This window comes from Meleagris gallopavo, chromosome 1, assembly GCF_000146605.3.
Source record: "Meleagris gallopavo isolate NT-WF06-2002-E0010 breed Aviagen turkey brand Nicholas breeding stock chromosome 1, Turkey_5.1, whole genome shotgun sequence".
Classification (NCBI taxonomy): Eukaryota; Metazoa; Chordata; class Aves; order Galliformes; family Phasianidae; genus Meleagris; species Meleagris gallopavo.
Genome location: NC_015011.2, coordinates 24,237,281 through 24,259,833, shown reverse-complemented (window position 1 = coordinate 24,259,833; position 22,553 = coordinate 24,237,281). Strand labels below are relative to the sequence as shown.

The 22,553-nt window shown below is 40.0% G+C and overlaps 1 protein-coding gene across 1 annotated transcript in view; it reads left to right on the top strand.

Annotated features, from left to right (window-relative positions):
* Window positions 1–22,553, top strand: part of MET (MET proto-oncogene, receptor tyrosine kinase) — a 73,038-nt gene that overhangs the window by 23,811 nt on the left and 26,674 nt on the right. Inside the window, exons 3-9 of the mRNA XM_003201977.4 lie at window positions 4,063–4,197; window positions 5,562–5,735; window positions 11,072–11,232; window positions 12,422–12,524; window positions 12,733–12,869; window positions 15,077–15,241; window positions 16,110–16,209. Of these exons, the coding sequence (XP_003202025.1) occupies window positions 4,063–4,197; window positions 5,562–5,735; window positions 11,072–11,232; window positions 12,422–12,524; window positions 12,733–12,869; window positions 15,077–15,241; window positions 16,110–16,209 (975 nt within the window). The remainder of the gene's footprint in view (window positions 1–4,062; window positions 4,198–5,561; window positions 5,736–11,071; window positions 11,233–12,421; window positions 12,525–12,732; window positions 12,870–15,076; window positions 15,242–16,109; window positions 16,210–22,553) is intronic.

Genomic DNA, 22,553 nt, shown 5'->3' with positions numbered 1-22,553 from the left:
AGAGAAAGAGAGAAAGAGAGAAAGAGAGAAAGAGAGAAAGAGAGAGAGTGGACAGCACTTGGGCAATCAGGTTTAAAGACTTTGCAAAGAGAAATCCTTCTGAAACTGAACAGTTTTCATTGTAGAAGTATCCCATATATGGTAGCGCAGCCACTTTAAAACAATGCCAAATAGTACATATACCAGCCCAGTCCCAAGGAATAAAAATCAGATGTATCAGAGAATAACACTGGAGTCCAAAGTAGCCTCTTCTTCCTCATATTGAAACTGTCTTAAAATCACCTCTCTCTTCTGGGTTATGTTGGGTAACAGTAAAATAGAATTTCAAGGACGGGGTTGATGCATGCAAAAGTTATATAGAACAGAAAAAGCTTTTCTGCATCGTGAGTCTGTTACTGCAAAACTATAGGCTGGCAAATTAGTTCTAGGAAAACAGCAAACTTCTATTCCACAGTCCCAAATGAATTAGGAAGTGTAATTTGAGCTCCTTGTGTGTCGTGAGGTCAAAGTCTACTCACTTGGGCTCTGCGCAGGTGATTTGATTATCAGCCCCAGCACAACAAATATTTGATGTTTAATGTACCAAATAATTTTCCAAGATTGTAGAGATAAGGGATCTAAATTTACATGTGTCGTTATGAAGTTGCAACACAGATGTCTTTAAAGGGTTAACACTGTGGCTCAATCAGAAAGAATGCTTGGCAATAAGAGGAAGCCTGGATTAATGATAGAAAAGAATTCTTAGCATTTTATAGCAGTGGGTATTCGAGATGAGACATGGCTAATGATCAACTAAAAAGGTATTTGCAGCTGTGGTGCTACCTCTCCCCATAATGCCAACATTAATCAAGCTTTTCCATGCAGCTTTGCAGTCTGTTCTATTTTTCATTGTCCTGAATATAAAAACAGAGCTTATGCCCTAATACACTGAGTCAGAGACCATACTTCTGTGTCACTGAAAATGATCAGACCGTATCGATTTCTAAAAGTACTTTCTGTACTGTGAAACAAACCTATAGCAAATTCTTCAACAATGCCAGTTTCATTTTAAGGGCAAAAAAAAGCTTATTGTAACTGCAAACTGTAAGTACCTCTGGGATGTGAAGCTTTTATCACCACGAACTAACTGCTCATATATTTTATTTAAGTCTTGAATTACAACAAAACATCAGCTGTAATTACAGCATCTCTAAGTCAAGTTTTGGAGTCAGCCATCTTGTTGAAAGACTTTGGCAATGGGAAATGCCAGTGAAATCGTGTAAGTCAATGTCCTGGCTGTTCTGATGCTGCCTTGAGAGTCAGGAGAAAAGCTTCATTATAGGAAAAATGAAACGTTTGACATAAAGTTATTCTCAGAATAGCTTCGTTATTGTTAAATAATGAACTCCATTGAATCTCATCTTCTCAACAAATGCTGATTATCTAAATTCCTTAAGTAAACTGCACGTGATGCAGATTTTGAAATATGAACATGATCTTCCCTTATGTAAACAATCCTCTGCCTTTGTTGTCTGCTGCTATCACACTGGGTGCACATCCTTCTGGATTGCAGACCCAAACCTATAAAGTCTTGCTATCAAATATCCACCCCAATCTGCAGATGCTTTATGCCTGTGCTTAACAACCATGACTCATCCCGTTAAAGTCAACAAAGTTACAGTAGTAAAGTCAAGCATGTGTTTGTAGGAATAGGCCCAAATTCTTAGAAGTATGTAGGTAACTTAAGATGAAGAGAGATGACTAGTGGGGGAATTTCATACTGGTGTGACTAATCTCCTTAAGATCTCCTGAAATTGAGAGAGAGGGCTCTTAGAAAAGAGGTTCAGGACAACTAAATTAGGCTCCTGTTTTGGAACATCTTCTAGAGAAGCCTCCAGTACTCCCTGCTGTTTAAGAGGTGCTGGAGATTGTTCTGGACAGCCACCTCATACAGAAATCAGCAGGAGCTAGAACTCGAGGTTCCCAGTCTCATCTTGGCAAGGGCCGTTCTGCAGCAACAGCCACCTCAGCAGCTCTGGGAATCAAGCTCCATCTGCCAAGCCGCTCTCCATCATATTTGGAAAGTTGTGGCTGTCAGTTGAGGTCCTGGATGACTGGAGGAAGGGTCACATCATTCCCATTTACAAGAAAAGGAGCAAGAATGACCCGGGGAACTACAGGCTGGTGAGCCTCACCTCTGTACCTGGGAAAATCATGGAACAGATCCTCCTGGATGACATGCATGATCACATGAGGAATGAGCATGTGATCTGAGACAGCCAGCATGACTTCACGAGGGGAAGGTCATGCTTGAACAATCTGGTGGTCTCTTATGATGGAGTGATGGCATCGGTGGACAAGGGGAAGGTGCCTGATGTCATTTACCTGGTCTTGAGCAAGGCCTTTGACATGGTCCCCCACCACATCCTTATCTCCAAATTGGAGGGATGTGGATTTGATGGGTGGACCACCCAATGGATAAGAAATTGGTTGAAAGGCCACAGACAGAGAGTGGTCATCAATGGCTCTATATCCAGGTGGAGGCCGGTAACAACCTGCGTCCCACAGGGGTCTGTCTTGGAACCGGTGTTCTTTAAAATCTTTATCAATTACATCGATGATGGAATCGAGTTCACCTTCAGCAAGTTTGCTGATGACACCAAGCTGAGTGGAAGGAAGGGATGCCATTCAGAGGGACCTCAACAGACTTGAAAGGTGGGCCCAGGTGAACCTAATGAGGTTCAACACAGCAAAATGCAAGGTTTTGGGCTGGAGGAATCCCAGGCATCCATACAGACTGGAAGGAGCGGTCCTTGAGAGCAGCCCTGCAGAGAAGTACCTGAGGGTCTTGATAGATGAGAAACTTAACAGGAGCCAGCAGTGTGCTCTTGCAGCTCGGAAAGCAAATGGTATCCTGGGCTCCATCAGAAGAGGGGTGGCCAGCAGGGACAGGCATGTGATTGTCCCTCTCTTCTCTACTCTTGTGAGGCCTCATCTGGAGTACTGAGTCCAGATCTGGAGCTCCCAGTACAAGAAAGACAGAGAGCTGTTGGAGAGGGTCCAGAGGAGAGCCACAAAGATAATCAGGAGAGTGGAGCACCTCCCTATGAAGACAGGCTGAGGGAGCTGGGCTTGTTCAGCCTGGAGAAAAGAAGGCTGTGGGGTGACCTCATTGCAGCCTTTCAGTACCTAAAGGGAGCCTACAAACAGGAGGGGAATCAACTCTTTGAAAGAGTTAATAACTGCAGGACAAGGGGAAATGGTTTTAGGTTGAGGGAGGGAAGATTTAGGTTGGATGTCAGGGGGAAGTTCTTTACAGAGAGAGTGGTGAGGTGCTGGAACAGGCTGCCCAGAGAACCCCTGGAGGTGTTCAAGGCCAGGTTGGATGGGGTCCTGGGCAGCCTGGTCTAGTATTAAATGTGGAGGTTGGTGGCCCTGCATGTGGCAGGGAGTTAGAGAAACATGATCCTTGAGGTCCCTTCCAACCCTGGCCATTCTGTGACTCTGATTCTGTGATTCTGCTTGTGGCTCCATAGCACTTATGGCCACCACAATCTGCTCCTGCCATAGCTTTGCACTCCAACAGCACCAAGGCCAGATAGTAATGACACACGGTGTGGTTTATTTTTCAAACTGAAGGACAAAGGTGAAAATAAATGAAAATACATTTGACCTTCAATGGCCTGAAGTCTCTTTTAACTAGACATTGTAGCTACAGTTCTTTTTTTTCTTAAATGTAATCTTAAATCTACAAGGTTGACTAAGTGACCCATCTTCATCTTTTATGGTTGATTTTTAAATACTTGAAATTACAGGAACTGAAAGCATGCAGTGACTTCTTCATATTTTAATAAACACGATGCATTTTGAGGATCCCTCAACAACCATGATTTTGCTGTGTTAAATAAAGTGGATTTTATAGAGGCTTAATCAGATCATGATGAAACATTATGCAAAACATTATGCAATGTAGTGCAAAGTAATTAATGCAAACAGAAAAGTGGCAGCGATGTGAGAAAGCCAAGCAGGATGCATTTGTGTCACATGTTGCCTGCTGATTTTCTGAATTTCTGTCTTTCTTAGATAGTGGTTTCCCGCTCCGAGTCCACAGCTCCACACGTCAGCTTTCAGCTGGACTCCCACCCCGTCTCTCCCCAGGTTGTTGTTGAGCAGTCGGCAGCAGCAGATGGCTATACTCTGGTAGTGACTGGAAAAAAGGTGGGTGGTTCATAATCTCATCATTCCGCACCCCATGTAAACCTGCACCCAGAGCAGTGATTTTTGGTAACGGCAACTATTTACACTGTGGCTTTATATCCTGCATCCTCCCAACCTTCCTATTCCCTTGGGAACACAGAAAGAGCAAGTTTCCTCCAAGACTTTGTTTTCCCTCCTTAAAAAACCAACAGACTAAGATTGGGAAATATTTAACTAATGTAAGAACTGTGATGCAAACCAGCAAAAGTCAGGAGATGCAAATCTCAGGCTGAACGTCTGTCCTTAATTCAAGAGCTTGCAAAGAAAACTACACAATGGCTTAAGAAAAGAATGCATGCAGAATTTCCCGACTTGTTCATTCGTGTCATAACATTATAACTTTTTGAAGAGAGGTGTGTGTGCAGGTCTTAGGTGGGTGTGTTTAAAATTGGAGATGCTGCTCATGGTAAGGTTTGAGGAATATTTTCACAGGCAGATTACAAGGGGTTAACAAAACATGAAGAGTTATCATAAATATGCTATTGTCATTAGTAGGATATGCACTGTAGAGTTGCATTAGCAGATAATATTACAGATAATCTTAAACCCTAATCGTAAGCAATAATTTGACTCCTTGAGTTCTATAAGAATTTAAAGAAATAAATCAGCCATTACGAAAGATGGTTATTAATCATTTACTAGAATCGTATTAGATATTTATAAAAGTCATTTTCAAAGAGAATGTACCTAAGAAAGGTACTGAAGTATGAAGTATACTTATCTAACAATGCAAATATATGCTAATATTAATATTTTGAGCACAGATAACGTGTATTTAGAGCTACTGTTATCATACCTGTTGTGATATTTTGAAATATAACATCATTTTCAATTTATGTTTTAGATATAGGGTAAGTTTTCTGATAATAGGTGTTAAATACTGTATTTGGGCCATTGTGTGACCAGTGTGTCACGGCTGCCAATGTAGCCTCACCAGAGCCAAAACAGCTACCATGACTGGTTTTGCAAACATATGAACTAAGACACACTGAGACACACTGTTTTTTCCAGTAATTGCTACAGAACTGCGAGGAGCACACTGCTGTTCCCAGCAAAAAAAAATGCTAACTTGCTGTAAACACCAGATGCTGGGTAGTAAGTGTATATAACATTAAGATGCCTTTAGGGTTTCTCCCAAGTGAATTTAAAATCATGTCAGTTAAATTACTTATAAGATCCTATAATTATCGAGCTAAAGAGAAGTCGAACCACAACTTGCACAGCTGAAATCTGAGTAGCACCACAACACAGTGCATAAATTGATACTCCTTGCCAGCAAGTGTACATATTTGAAGGCTCTGTATGTCATCTCTTTCCATCAACAGATAACCAAGGTGCCACTGAATGGGCCGGGCTGCCACCACTTCCAGTCCTGCAGCCAGTGCCTGCTGGCACCTGCCTTCATGCGCTGCGGCTGGTGTGGCCAGCGGTGCCTGAGGGCTTCTGAGTGCGGCGGAGGGACGTGGACCCAGGAGTCCTGCTTGCCAAGAGTTTATGAGGTAAAACCACCTGCTCATGGTGTTTACACACCACAGATAGTGCACAGGGGCTGCTGGCCAGCCCACAGGGTGAAGGGCAGCCTGCCCACCGTCCTTCAGAGCCCGTCATACCCAACAATGCCCACATCATGATCATTTGCCATCACTGCTTTAACACTGCCTCACAAGCCTGAAGGATTGGATGAGCCTTTAGGGTAGGTAGAGGATGTGGCCCCAGATGCTCAGTTGGTGAATATGAGAAGCAAAGGAGAGAAGTTTCCTTGCTCGTTACAGCAGCTGGGTTGCAGGAGAGGGGACAGCCGGAGGCTGCTCTCCATGGGCGGGGGCCTATGAGGAGCGTGCAGGGACAAGGCAGATGAGCATAGCTCCACTGTTTGTCCCTGTTTCCAGTTAGCCATGGTCAGTGTGAGATTTGCATGGAGTGACCGAACATTTAACAGAGCTATTTTTAGTGAGGTCTGGCACAACTGTGAAGGCTGAGGAACAGTGGATGGACTAGTAAGCTGAGGGAGGAGCAAGCATAAAGCTCTCCAGTAGCACTTGCACCCACTTCCTTTTAACACATTTAAACTGTACTCTGCAGCTAAAAAGTACATTTTCCTCTGAGTATACAGCTTATAAATGGAGATGAAGCTTTGACACTCAAAACTCCCAGGGGGAAAGGGAGCAAATGTTTTCTTCTTTCAACCAGACAGATAATTTCATGGACAACATTTTAAAGAGGCTGTAAAACTTTATATTTGCTAGTAATCTGGAAACACAGTCATACAGATAGGATTTTTTTGCATTTCAGGTGCAAAATTTAAAGCTAAACCAGGAGAAAACTCAGTGATCAGATAGTGAGGCATTCTAGGAATCAAACCCAAAATGGATGGAGAGATATATGCATGTGTGCTCACCTGTTAGTGAGTCTGTCTTGCCTTCTACCTTTGGATAAAGGAGGTGTAAAAAACTGCTAACTCCAAGGGTGAATAATCTACTTTCACTTTATACAAGATCACAGCCATCTCAGAAAAGCTGTGGTAGATGATCAAATAGTCCTTTCTGGTCCTCACTTTTAAGAGACTATGAGTCACCAATGCAAAGACATACACACAGAATTAGTCCTGGCCTATTTTTATATACTTCCTCGGGACCAAACCATTTTTCTTAGCTTGTTTTGGCTTTCCTAGAGCTCAAGTAGTAACCCTCAACATTTTTTCTCAGCAAAACTTTTCAGCATTAGCATGTATTTCCATGCATCCAAAAAGACTTGAAAGGCTTGGAATTGCTTTGTTTCTGAGTTTCAAAGGTGCTGATCTACAACAGTCCTCTCTGATATCAACCAACGTGTGCTCAGCAACTTTAAGAAGCAAGTGTCCATGCACAGATGCTTAGACCAAGAAGTATATCCCAAAGCCACCTCTGAGGTTCCCCTGAAGCTGCTGGGAGGATTCATTTGGTGGAGTGTGCCTTAGATGTGGGCAGCAGGCAGGCATGGTGCCAGCCACACGCTCCCCTTCCCCATGCACTGCTCTCAGCCCTACCTGCTCAGCACAAGCCCAGCCTGCCCTGTAATGGATATGGATCTGTGACACTGTTAGATCTTGAAGGCAATCTTGAATTACAGTGTGCTAACACTGGTGGAAGTTTCTTCTAGAAGGTCTGTAAGGGAAAAAAATACAGCTGAGTACTCAAATCCCTTTGGATTGCTAGCTGTTAAGACAGATTTCATGCTCTGCTGGACCATGACATTTAACATTATTACTGAAAAAAATGTAAAACAGATTATTCATCATCTTCTGATCTGTGTTTAAACCCATATGCATAAAATATGAGAAACAAGCTTGTTTTGTTCCTAACAAACAGAGGATGACCTGCTTTGCATAGTATTTGAAATTCAGTCCTACCTCTCGAATATTTTGCAGATTTCAGTGAGGCAGATTGCTTAGGATATGTCACATGAGCGCTTTAACCTGAGGGGAGCACGGAGGGTCTGATCCAAAGAATGTTAGATGAGTCTTCAAATAAGTTTTCTCTCATTATTGCACAGAGCAATGTGCAGTGGAAAGAGAAAGGGAAAAAAAAAAAAGATTAAAAAAAAGATGAGATTTTCATCAAAGGCAAAAAGGCGGAGAGGAAGCACGAGGTTCTCCCATTGGAGTCCTGCTGACATGTTGGCCCTCTGCCCTGCACTAAGCATTTTTCTTTGGAGCCACTGGGCTCTGCCCCACAGTTGCACAGTACTCCACAGATGTCCCTCCACCAACCGCCCTGCCTGCAACCAGAGCATGATTTGTCAGCCTGAGTGACAGCACTGGGGGAGCTCTTGGGTTCTTGAAGGATTCTCACTTGGGATAACTCCATAATGAAACAAATTAAAGGCATCTGCATGTAGAGTTCAGGTCATTCTGAGAGGTGAAGTGCGTGAAAGGAAAAATAAACTGGTCTCCCTTTGGATTCTTTGTTGTGGCTAAAAGACTGGGGTGGTGTTGTTTTGAAAGTGAGTCATTTTAGTTAGCTTTTGTTGCAGAAGCATCAGGAATATCAGACCTTCTGCTGCCTGCTTAGATTGGAGGTTTTGCTGGAAACTTCAGATGTGGCCTCTGCATGCTCTTCACTCTTAATTAAAATGAATGGGCTGTTGAACCTTTAATAAATAGCTATTTTAGCTAATAGTGTATAAAGTACATGAGTGGATATTAGAAGAATGGCTGTTAACACAAGGAAAAGAAAAACAGAATCTTTCACATTTTGGAGAAAGCTTTCTGCTCCACAGCCCAAAGCCAGGGAGTGGCAGGGACATGCAGAACTGCAGCCTCATGGCAGGACGTGCTGCAGGCTCTCAATGGGTTTCCTGGCTACAGAAATTTGCCAACAATTTTCAGGTCCTGAATTTCATAGCATTTTTTTGCACTTTGCTTATTTTCTGTTGCTACCTGCATAATGTAAGCACACACAAGATGCCTATGAGTGCCTCAGTTCAAAGTCCACTAGGTTCTCTGCTCATTCCCGTCCTCTCTCCCAAGAAAAAACCTGGGAAACCACATTTGACTTTCATGGGCTTCATCATAAAGGTCATCTGAAATAAAGGAATGAGTGAAAACATTGTAGAGGAGTTTTTGTAAAGCTTAAGTAAAAAAGTGTAAGTTTTGGTGTGTTTATTTGCTATCTACTTTGAAGTCTCACCTCTTACAGAACGTAGTAAATACTTTCATTCTTCCTCAGTCAAGGCACATGGGCTGCTATCACACGTCCCTTTTGGCTAATATCTCTCAAAACCAGCTAAGTGCCTTAGGTTTTGATTCTGTATGGCTTTGTGAAGCTTGATTTTAATGCCCTTTATTGCTAACTTAATGGATTATGGGCACCAAGGCTTGTGAAGGGCTTGGAGAATATGCCCTATGAGGAGAGACTGAAGGAACTGGGGCTGTTTAGTCTGGGGAGAAGGAGGCTCAGGGGAGACCTTATTGCTCTCTTCCAATACCAGAAAGGTGCTTACAGTGAGTGGGGTTGGTCTCTTCTCACTGGTGACAGGTGACAGAACGAGGGGAAATGGCCTCAAGTTGTGCCAGGGTAAGTTTAGGTTGGATATCAGGAAACACTTCTTTACAGAAAGGGTTGTTAAGCACTGGAATAGGCTCCCCAGGGAGGTGGCTGAGTCACCATCCCTGGATGTGTTTAAAAACCGTTTGGATGTGGTGCTCAGGGACATGATTTAGTGGGGGGTTGTTAGACTTAGGGTAGTATGGTTAGGTCATGGTTGAACTCGATGATCTTTAAGGTCTTTTCCAACTTGAGGAATTCGATGATTCTATGATTAATTTCAGATTCTTCAAATGCCAGAATTCTGTGTGTTACTGTGCAAAACATCGTGTACCCCCACAGAGCAATTTCAGTTCTTGCTAGGGTTTTGTTACTCCTAAAAATAGTGTGCTGAGATACTGAGTGGAAAACTATGATCTGAAGTCAATCCAGATTTTGAAGGAAAATTTTTAAAAAAGGGAAAGGAAACTGAAACTCGGGAATGGCACAAGCTCCACAGGGTGCAGTACTGCTCCCCACATTAAACAGCAGCATTGGCCAATGGAATGCTGTGAGAGCATATCTGCTTTTTATGGGATTTGTGCAGAAGCACTGTTCCTGCACAGGTTCCCTCTTCTGTGCTTGCTGAGAGCTGATCCAAAGCTCATTAAAGCAGGAAAGATTCCTCCTGACTTCAGTGCATTTCTGATCAGACTCTTTGTCTGCTTTCTAATGGTGGCAATAAATTTCCCCATAAAGAATATATGGTATAATTCTTTTGAAGTATTCCTCAGCTTCCTTTCTATCTACAGTAGTTCATTTGTGACAGTCCTGAAGAAAGTTGAAAAGAAATGTGTGTCTTACTAGATTTCCAGATGAAATAATAGCCAAGTATCTCTCAAACACTTGCCTTTCAGCTTGAAAATGAAGTCGAGTCCTTTGAAAGGCACAGCTGTATTGCATTTTAGGGGCAAAACTACTCTTACTAAAGCATTAAGTTTAAGACATTCAGGCAGTACAACCACAATCCTCCATGCTCTGTTTTTTGCCCAGCAGCACTAGTAGTTTTGCACAATTTTGCAGTATTGTTAAAAGTCCCCATAAACCCTAAACCAATGTCTCTTTTATATTTGTTGCTGGCAGTACTGACCAGCACTTTTACTGAGTTTTGCAAGACTTCTATAGTGTTTCTACTTTTTTCCCACCATTGTTATATTTTACAGGACAATTTACAATATACAGAAGGGGGAAAAAAAAAAAAGCATTTCCTTTATAGATTGTCCCTGTGTTTCTGAGAGGTAGTTTATTTTTAACTCGGAATTAGAGGTGACCAAATGTAAAAGACTGAAGGGAAGAATAGCAGAAGCCACGTTAACTTTATCACAGCCAATCCAATTTCAGATTTAGGTGTCTTTGAAGCTACTTCACTATGAACCTGACTTTCATCAAGCTGACAAAAAATGGTCATTTGGGGGCTCTTTTGTGTTCAGCATTCAGCTTCTAACAAAATAAGTACATTGTATGTTTAACATGCCAGAAATAAGATGTGAAAGACAAGAACGACGGGACTTAAAAGACTATTACAATGCACAGCTTGTTCAGTGCCCCTAAACACTATCCTTCAAAGCTTTCTAGTATAGGTTTTGTTATTTATTGCTACTGTCAGAGAAAGCTCATAATGTGACGAATGAAAGGTGAAGAGCAATTAAGATGAATGGTAGGACATAAACCGCCTGAAGAAATGCTTTCCTAAAATTATTCCTTTGCACATTCTTTGACTCCGTTTGAAGTTCAAGAAAACCTGATGCAAGTAACAAAATATTTTTTAACAGATTCTCCCAAGCAGTGCTCCTTTAGAAGGTGGGACAAAACTGACACTGTGTGGATGGGACTTCGGATTCAGCAAAAATAATAGATTTGAATTAAGAAATACAGTAGTCCATATCGGAGGACAAATCTGTGCTCTGGAAGCAAAATCTAGCAACAAAAACAAGTAAGAAACCTAAAATACAAAATTTCCTTTATAAAGATGTTCTTTATGTGGAATGGATTTACTAATGGTACAATCATTCGGTCTATAAATATTATCCTTCCATTCAGATTTTCAAACAGAAGATTTTTGTGTTAAACAATCCCTCATTTCAACAAGTTCCCCAGGAAAACTGTGCTCAGAGAGCCCATAAAGCTGGCTAATGCCCATAGCTCTTGCAACAGCTTTTTCTAGTTTGCCTACAAAATGCTGTTCTGCACCCATAGGAGCTGGCACAAAATGAAACTGTTCAAGGGTTTGAAAATGTGGCAGGTTCCTTTAGCCAGGGTCCTGCAGGGCTCAGATATGTCACCTCCATCTTCCTCATCTGTGAGGCTGCTGGAGAGGAATGTGAGAAGAGGAAGGTATTTGGTCATCAAGCTGCTCATGGCCCTCTGCAGGTACTTCTCCTCTTCAAATATACATATTTGAGGCAGTGGGATAATGGCTTAAATTCAAGACAGAGGATATTCTGGTTGTTATCGTGAAGAAAGTTCGATGAATATCCTCTCTCAGATCAGAGCCTATGATTACTAACACAGCAACGTGCAAAGCATGACACGGCTTCCCTACTCACATTTGTAGTAGCAGAGGTCACCCTCCAGCAGTCTTGAGCTTGTGCCTTTCTGCTGCTCTGAGCAGTCTTAATGCAAGCTAAATGATTTAAAGAGAATGGCTCATATATGAGACTCAGAGAATGTAATGTAGTTAATGGACACATCATGCCACAAAAGTTCAAGTTTAATTTTTGGCAATATTTAAATTTAAACAATAAATCTATATAGGATGTAGTTTTCCTAATGCTGTTGTCTGCCAAAATTTGACACAAGGAAAAATTCCAAAAACCAAATTAACCAATTGAATGGGAGGCATTTGTTTTCTCCAGTGTGCTTTTTTTTTTCAAAACTACATTTGATTTATTAAAATTATTTTCTCTGTCTGTGTATAAACACCATGGCATTTGTAATTAGTATTGAAGAAGACCACTGTACTTCCTGCTGTTTTTTTTCTGAAATATACCTGACACATAGATTGATGACTAGTTCTGTATGGGTTCAGCATTGTTATGAAATAGTCGTGGCTTTATTTTAATACGAAATTGATCAACCTAGGAAAATAAATGTAATCCAGTTTTTTTCTTTGCTTTCCAAAGGCTGGAATGCACAGCTCCTGCTGCAAAAAGTGCAAGTTTTAATATATCCAGTAGTGTTTCTGTTGGACATGGAAAAACATTATTCAATACATTTTCATATGTGGTAAGCACTATGATTAGAATTTTTATGTCTAAATAGTTTCAACATGAACTGGAAGAAGACTTTTCATGAGTCCAATCCAGTATGATAATTCTATATTATTGTTTATTGTTACTTCATAGAAGTGCTAATAAATGTATTAAGATTATTCTTTCTGAAAATACAGAAACATAACTTAACAGTCCTCTTTTCTTATTTTTACCCCCCTCAGAATCCTATAATAACAAGTATCTCCCCCACCTATGGCCCCAAATCTGGAGGAACATTGCTAACAATAGCTGGCAAATACCTAAACAGTGGAAAATCCAGAAGGATTTTTGTTGGTGAGAAACCATGCAGCTTGAAAAGGTAATGTGTTAATAAAATAAAAAAAAAAAGATGATGTCTTTAATATTGGTTAAAATATCATGTAGTTAAAAAAAAAAATAAAAAAACCCACACTGCTCTCCATCTCACATATCAGGGAATAGAGAGTGCAGTAAGCATTCATTTCTGGATTAGGTCCTGAGTGTAAGGTGTCTAGAAGCTTCCTAGAAAGGACTGCAGTTCAGTAGAAGTCTCACTGCATGATGCATCACTGCATCATTTCAGCACTCTTCCTGATATATATAAAATAGTTCTAAGGATTAAGCCAGAATTCTTCATGCCTCTTTACTGGATTCAGTAAGAACTCAGCCAAGAACATTTGATATGTGGAAATGCTTTGAATCTTATCTGAATGTCAGTGTTATTAAAATAATAAGTACAGATTCTCTGTAATAGGCAACCAAGCATTCTGAATTCAGTAGCCATTTGGCAACAGTGTAAATCTTGTTTGGTCCTCTTTTGGGTAGAGCAGGTTGGCTCCCATTGTTGTGAACAGAATTGTCACCTCCACTACCAAGGGAAGAATCAGGCCAACTGTATTACAGGAACAAGGTGTTCTGCAGTTTGCAGAGAGCATGAGAGACTCTACATTTTACGTCTCTCCTAAAGATTTTGGAAAGTTATAGTGATGAAAAATCATACTTGCAGAGGATGCAAAGAAGGAATAGTCTATTAGTTAATGTCAGACTTGAAGTCAAGAGAGCTGAATTTTATTCATTGCTGGTAAATGATTTATTTTATGTTCTTGATCAAACAACCAAGTCTCCCGACTAAATCAACAAAGGGATTTAGGTATTCAAGTTCAATATTTAATCACTACCAAGATCTTCAGCTGCTACTTAATACTTCAGGGTAGGCTTTATTGATATCATCTCAGCTGATCAGCTATTGGACAAACACATGGAACATTTAGGAATAATTCATTTAATCCATTTGAGATGCCTATTGTGGGGGTGAGATGACTGCCCTCTCAGAGGCAGATCTATACCTTACTAAGTGGGACCACTAGGCTTTGAACCTTACTTCAGGCTTATCCAGTAGACATTCCCAGCACCCCTCTTCTTACAAGTAAAGTTGTATAGATTCATATATGAAGGTCTTAGCCAGTTTTTCAGGTTAGATATTTCTCAACCCAAAGTGTGATGTTTCCTCTTGGGAGTAATGCCTGGTTCTGAGTATAGCTAGATCAAGGGTGAATTTTGGTTTTAGTGTTTTCTTTTTTTTTCCTTTAAAAGATGGTAAACATTTCTAGATATTTAGGAATGAATCACTAACACCTTATGGCACACTGCAAACATTACCTTCCTGGAAAGCTTTAGAAGTAGTAGAAAATGCCTGTTTTGTCTGATATGGAAACATCCTTTGAGAATGGGCTCACCTGGAGGGCAATTGAATGTGGTTTGGCCCAAACCATTGAAATCATCTGCTAGAATTTTATTTTGCTTTTCCAATCAATTTTTACCCTTGCCTCTGTTGTGCCCTTGCGGTCACAATTCACGTGCTTCAACCTTCAGGATCCTTCACCTCACCCAATGATCTCAGCACAGGAAGACTTCCAGGGCCAAGCATGAGAGAAAGAGGGGAAAGGTGAATATCTCCAAGACTGCTGCTGTGCTGGGTTTGGCCAGCTCTTTATGAATTTTTGCCCACTCCTCCTTTCACCTTGCCCTCTCCTGCCTATCCCTTCTTAGTACATGGAGCCAATAGAGTCTCCCAGTGCAGAACATCTCTGAAAAGATGGTGCATATCCTGTCACCTTTTTTTTTTTTGTAGTTTTTTAACAGAGGCCAAGTCCTGTGCATTAGAAAGAGAAATATGTTATTGCCTAGTCATCACAGAACAAGTCATTCTCCTTGAACTTGGTGTCATTTTCCAGACAGGAAGCTGCCTTTGCACAGGGCAACATGTGCATTAACAGGGCTGTCACTGGCACTGAGGAAATGCTTTCCACCAGACAAGGTGCATGGCAGTCAAATTAAGGTGAATCTGGAGCCTAAGAAGTGTTGTTGCTCTTTCTACATTGTGCTGTGCTTATTTTCTGCAACATGAACCTTCTTTTGTGATTATCAGTAACATTTCTTTTTCACACGTGGATCTTTAGGTGGGGTTGGGGCTTACTAAAGGATAAGGTTTTAAACAGACTATGTGTTTTATAACACTAACAAGCAAGCCCTTCTCTGTGCTTCCAGCACATCGGAAAGCACTGTGGAGTGCTACACTCCAGCACAAGGAATCCCACAGGAATACCGCGTGAGGGTGGGAATCGATGGAGCTATCAGAGATGCAAAAGGTTATTTCACCTACAGAGAAGACCCCGTTGTTTTAAAAATTCATCCAGCCAAATCTTTTCTTAGGTGAGTAAAAGTTTCTCATAGAAATAAGAGAAGAAATGAATGAAAGAAGTGTAGCTGTGCCATGCAGCAATCTATCAAAAGAAATTGCATTTTTATCTCTATCTGCCATGCCAATTGCTTCTATTATGGTGCAGTTGCAGAGGGCAGATCATTTCCTTTCAGAGGTGAAGGAGAAGGGGGAAGGGCACCTCTGTTCTTTGTGTGATTTAGCTCCTAACTGCTGCTGAGTGTACCTGTGATGTTCTGCTGAGATACCTACTGTACAGCTAAGTGGGTTTCCTATGCTGTGTCTGGACATTACACTGATTAGTGAGGAAAATCATTTAATGTGACAAGTCAGCGGTACTCAAGAGAGCAAATGGATTTTAAAATCGTCTAAATCCAGCAAATCATAAATATTATGAGTATATACATATGGTAGTATGTGTGTATTTTTACGTGACATATTTATTGTATCAGTAGCTTTAATCCTAGCCATCTGCCTTTGCCAAAAAAATGTCAGCAGTAAAAAAGACACCTTTTTCAGCACCACTGAAAGCAGCAAGTAAGTTAGAAAACATTAAATCTGCTCTCCTTTAAAATTCACACATTTGTTTTATATCCTGGCACACCACAACATTTAAAATTAATTTTCTTTTCTTGTATATGGTTAGTTGTTATAACAAGTGTAAAATTTGTTTCCCAGAAAAATAATCTCGCTGCTCAGACCCATGTATTTGCATTCACCCCGTATATCCCTAATTCTGGTTTTATGTTGTCATTTAGTTTAAAATATAATTTGTAATTAAGGTTATCATAGCAGATGCATCATTATCCTACTTACATTTTTTTTTCCTTCTTCTTCTTTTTTTTTTTTCATTTTCCCTAGTGGTGGAAGTACAATTACAGCTCAGGGAATCAACTTGAATTCAGTGTGCTTTCCTCGGATGGTGATTACTGTACCTAAACTGGGAATGAACTTCTCTGTGGTGAGTCTTGAAGAAGGCAGTCTGCTATCTTGCTGTGTACATGTGGTGAATGGCACAGAATTTTCAGTCATAACACTTTGACTTTTGCCATAAAACTTCAGGGCTTTCACCAATGCTTTCTTCAAAGAGTTTTTCAGTGGAAAAAATAGCTTTACATAGGCAAACTGGAAATTAGAGGAGGAGGAGAATAATAATTTTCAAGAAAACTGTTGCAAAGAGATTAGGCTTTCACAGTGTCCAATAACAAGGTTTTTATATCACAATTTAGCAGTGCAAATTCAGTGGCTAAGCACAGAACAACAAAATACATGTATGCCAGATTTATCAAGTTGAAATGTGGTTAAGTAGGGAATATATTTCAATGGTGACTGTGAATGTAAGAGGAAAATGAAAAAAATATCAAAGAAAGAGGAAAAGCGTGCATGTAAAATCAAGAGTAGGTGTTGTTTTAAAAACAGCTAATTGCCAAATTACCTGTTTGGTAAGTTAGGAAACATTTACCCCAGTGAAACTGGGGTAAATACTGAGTAACTCAGTATTAAGAAAGGTTTCAGCATCTGCAATTGGAAACCACTTCATGAACATAAATTCAAAAGTTTCTTTTGTTACTTGAATTGATAATGTACAGTATCTTAATCTAAATATGATCACCAGGTATGGTCATGTGATCGACTTCAATTTTTATAAGGCAAGATGACATTTATTAGCTACTTGGACTGGAACTGTTTCCTGTAACCTTTTGCCTACACATTTTTCTTACATCTCTGACATTTTCTCATCTTCTGTGGTCTGTTTGGCCTAATTGAAGTTAAATTAACCTACACACATTGCAACATGCTACACTACTGCTCAAATTCTTAGCTTATTTCTAATGAACATCATATGCTATTTCCTGTACTGAATTCTAGTATGTTGGCAAATTTTCAGTTTTTTATATTTTCAAGGTCATAATATTCTTCATGATCCTGACTTGCATAATATTTTCAGTGTTTCAGCTGAATTTCAGCTGGATGTAGTCATGGCTTGTAATTTAGTGGGTACCGATTTAAATGTGGAAATCAGTGCCCCTGCAATTTAACAGTGTTCAGTGTTATCAAAAATGCACTTCACACGAGTTGGGAAATAAAATATTTTGGTGAAATCAAGCAAGCTCAGAATTTTTTCAATTTTCAGCACTGTGGGCACAATTATTTCTAAGTGCAAATGATTTGCTGAAATTAGTTCTTTAGATTTTGCTTTGGGTAGATATGAATTTGCTTTCTTTTTCACTCTCTTGCTTTCTCTATTCCCCTGGGAGAATATGCAAAATTCCCCCTCTTCAGGGACAGATTCTGCATACCTTGCTTATCAGATTTCCAGTCAGTAAGCACAGAGAATATTTGGAATTTGCTGTAGTTCACAATCTGACTTAGAGTGAGAATTGTAACAATACATGATGTAAAAATATATCATAACATCATGTTCTTCAAAATCCATGAATAGAATGTGTCTGGAGACTTTCTCAGGATTCGTACTGCTTTAAAAAGATCTGAAGTAAGGAAGTAAATCCATTCTCCAGCAGTGACTAGCAACTCCAGGCAACCAATGCTAGAGTTTCCTCTTTTCCCCAAATACTGAGGAGCAAACAATCCTTTGAGCAGTGATTTCTTCCTGTGCTGCCTTCTAACCTGCTATTTTAAAAAAGGCACGGGCATGGGCAGTCACAATTATTCTTTTCCCATATTCTTTTTCTTTCATACCTTGCAGTGTGCATTATATTTGTCAACAGACAAGAAGAGTTAAGTCTGAGCCTCCTTGTCCATGAGGCTATCAGTCCCCTACCACTGTCAATATCTTTATGTAGCTCTAGGAATATGAGCCAGTGTAAAAGCAGCTGTGCATGAAGTCACATTCCCCCTGCATGGAGGGCTGGGCTATAACTTCAATCAGATTATAATCAAGAGTGTATAATGCTTTGACACTGCCCAATACATTTTGCTCCATTGCAATTAAAGGCCTCTGGAACTCCATGGCTTCCCTCTGTGGTAGCTCAGCTCTGCTTACTATTTGTTCTGCCACCAACATCTACCTCAAGTTTATTTCTCCAGGATGGATATTTGTTCTCAGAAAGAAGGGGAACACTTAGAAGGAACAAAACAAAGGTTACACCACGTGAGGAAATTGCTCGCAAAGGATGCCTATGGCTGCAACCTGTTTCATTCTGTGTGAGAGATTCTGGGCCCTGTTGGTGAGCAATATACCAAAAAACAAACTTTCATCCACTCATTATAGAAATAAATAATGATGAAAAACTCTTTCCGGTATTGATCCAGAGCAATGCAATGGACAGCTATCATGTTAACAAAGGAGAAATAAGTTGTAGTCCTGAATAGAGCTAGCCCAGACAGACAGTGCAATGTAAACCAACATAATCAAGTCCTGCAGTTGAGGCCATGTATCTTTTTGCTTTCTTAGCTTGGGAGAGGAGAATGAACTGAGTCATTTTTTAATTGTCCTTTAAGCCCTTTTTCTTTTCAGTTTTCTCATCAGCCTCCAGGAAGCTGCTTTTGTCAGCATTCAGAAACTCTGGCTCTTGGGAAAACTGAAGGCAGCACTGAAACACATCCCAGAGCATCAAAGGAAAGTGCAGCTGGGAGGTACCACAAAGACCTCACTTGGCCTGCTTCTTTGCAGCAGCAGCAAACATACCCAGACCACTGCCTGACAGATATTTGTCTAGGCTGTTATTAAAGCTCCTTGAAAAGGAAATTTCACAATCTCACTTAAAGAAGCTTTGGAGGGAGCTGCTCTACCTGCTTACCTAGTGGTTTGGAAGTAATTCTTTCTAACAATTAACCCGAATCCCAGCTGCTAATTAGTTTAACCCTCAGTGGACACAAGCAACAGATTACCAGCCCCTCCTGCTAATTTTACTTATTTGCATTATGTTATGATTCAGCCTTTCTCTTTGTCATTTGAAACAACCAATCCAAACTCTGACCTTACATGATAAATGTAAGAGCTTAGAGCTCTGTTCCCTCTTTCTTCCATCTCACAGATGCTCTCTCATTTGCTTAAAGCTGATGGTGTCTGACTTAAAAGAGCTCTCTCCTTTTCCTGTCATCTATCTGTCCCCAAGCCATTAATTCATTCTGCTAAGCTTAATTGGGGCCTGGAGCGCCAATGTAGTCAGGGTGTGAGTGGAGGGTCACTTCAACAAGCAGGAGGAGCTGTTGGGAGTGCTCAGCATCACAAAACCCCAGGAGACAGAATCAGCTTGTGCTTCTTGGGGCATCTGCTTCTTTCCAGATGAGCAATAAAGCTGGTAATTTCTATGGAAAAGCACCCCATAAGAATTGCAGTGTCATTGAAACCGAAAAGTTCTGGGAGCAGATGCCAGCCTCCTGTAGAAGAAACATGGAAGTTGCACACGTTTGCAGTTCAGTATTCCTGAAAATTTCTCTTCTGTAATGTAAAAATAAGTTGCTTCAATTTTATACTTTTCGTATTTATTCAAACGTCATTGAAATTATTCAATACCGTGTTCATATTAATTGTGTTTATATTACATTCCACTAACACTGTCAGTATGTCTTGCCTTTTTCAAATTCATCATTTCAACAAATGAAAAAAATGTTCTAGCTATTGAGCCATATGTTTCAGTATTTGCAACATGTTTCTTTTTAATTCTGTTTCATGAGTTCTTTTGACCATTTGTTCTTATTAAGTGCAAAAAATGAATTTGAGGAGTGCTGCATAATTTCCTCTTCCCGAGAGCTCTAGACAGTGCATAAGCATACACCAACCCTCTTACTTCTGCTCACACATTCAGTTCCTCTGTGAGATGCACAAGGAATTGTGTCATTCCTTCCTTTCACTTTGCATTGTTTCTGTGTAAAAGCAGGGCATAGGGTGGGATGGTGTTTAATCAGGAGCCTGTCTACAAAATAAGTACCTTGTGACTTCTATAAGACCTGCTAGATGATCCTCCTGCACTTGAAGGTCTTGAGGCCAATATTTTCCCTTTGAAAAGCTGTAATAGTAAGTTCTCAAGAGTGAGTTGTCATCTGGGGATCCTCTGGAAGAAGAATTAAATTACATTTTAAAATCTTTATTCATAATCCCCATCAAACTTCCTAGAATTCACCCACAAGGGTCTATCATAGATTTATTTAATGATAATAGAAGAAATTCTCTGAGAACTGTGGACAGTGAGTGTGGGATTACTGAAGTTATTCCTGATTTTGTATCTAGAACCACTTGGGGTCAGATCTTCTAGCTATGTTCACTTTGTGGAACAAGGCTCCTACAGAAGCTCAGCAAAGATATTCCCTCATGAAGGGGAACCATGGCCTTTCTTTCTGTGCTGCATCTGCATCTGCATCTCATGTGCATTTCTCACAAAGAAGGGAATTCAGTGGTGGGGGTATCAGAAAAGATCCCATGCTGCAAACTTATCCAGTCCCTGGTATTGTTATCACGTACATTAATCATCCTGAGCCCAAGGACTCCCAGTCAGTATCAGTCATATTGTGTGAAGAGCTGGTTCTCAGATGCAGGAGCAAGAGGGTTTACTCCATTTTCGGGCCAGTAATTTGATAAACTGAAAGTATCATCTCCAGTGTTTTCATCTAAGAGACAACTGGAATTAAAATGTTGCCAAACCATTAGAACCAATGAAATGACAGCAAAAGCCCATGAGCTGCCTGAAAATCTTCAAGATATTCTGCTTGAGTGTCACTGCTGCGTTTCTCACCTACACATTAAAGCCTTCTGAATGGGCTTTCCTCAAGTTCAACCTGAATTCTCATTTCTCTCTTCTGAGAAATCATTCTTGGCAGACAGGTGGAGAGCCTCCTGGTCTGTCTTTAACCTCATTCATCTTTCATTTCTCACTGGAACTCCAAAAGTTTAGACTTCTTATGAAAGGACAAATTGATGTTTCTCTCCCTTCTGACTGCTACAGATCCTGTAATACACATCCGACTGCCCCTTCTTATCTGGGTCGACTGCTAAGAGACCTTTGGAGCTCCAAGGTTCTCCCTCATACTTTTCCTGTAGTTGTGTCAGACGAAAAAAAATTGAATTGGGCATTGAAGTTCAGATTCTGTAGGTCAGGTTTGAATTAATTGCCTCAAGGGTCATATTTTACAAATGAAGCAAGAATACATACCTTTAAGTGATGAGTCATATGCATTGTGCAATGGATTATTATTCCCTTTGGGGCACAGTATTTATTTATGCTTGTGAAATGCTTCATAATTTTTACATCTTTTCTTCCTTATTGTCTTCAGATGTAGATTATAGTCATAGGAAGAACACAGGTTTGGCTTTTAAAGTGAATGTGCTCTAAAGCCTAATTAAATAAAAGTTAAAGGTGCTGGGTGATAGGCAGTATCTTAATTGAGTAGGCAATAGATTGAATTTGTTTTTTTCTTATAGATCCTCAATCCAATATTTCTTGAAAACTAAACCATCATATTCTTCAATTGCTAAAACCAATTTAAAGGTAAAAATGTCATGTCAAATCATGTACCAATAAGGGCATTGCAAATAAGATTTTTCTTGACCTTACCAATCAGTCACATTGCATCCCCTCCAAAGAGTATTATTAGATTTTTATCATTCTCTGAAAGCATCCTCTTCAGAGACCAGCCTGATAAAGTAAAGTGTCTGACTCTAATAGATAGCCACAAACAAAGTTATGAATACCACTGCTATTCATTTAACAGACATCACTGGTCTACAGTAGATAAAAAGTCTAATGAATTTACATTAATCAAATAAATACAATGATTACCTAGGACATAATTGGTTTTCTAATTATATATATATATTAGTAATCTCTTTCTAGAATTGACACTATATGATATATAACTTTACGAATATTCATATATCGTGGAAAAATCTGACTCAGTCATGCATTATATTAACGATGCATCTGATTAGTACAATACTGATTCAAATGAATTTCTACATCCATGTGATATAATAAAACATGAGCTGTGGTAAATGGTCTGTAGCAAGGCATTCAAAAGAGAAAGAACAAAAATTCTATGATACTGTAAAAAAACGAAGGGAAATTCTGCCTTGACTTGTGTCCTGCAGACTCACCTTTTTGTTACGGGACAACTATTCCTGAATTAGGAATCTATGTGAGCTGTTAGTTACATGGGTACGTGATTCGTACTGAGAGCTACTCTGATTTATTTAACTGAGCATAAAACCCACAGTTCACAGATATATAAACCTTGTGATAGAGCTCCAAATGTCTAATGCTCAATTGCAGAACCTTAAACATGTTTTTCTGGGCAGACTTAAGATTTCATAATATTATGCAAAGAAAGAGAATTGCTATGGTGACA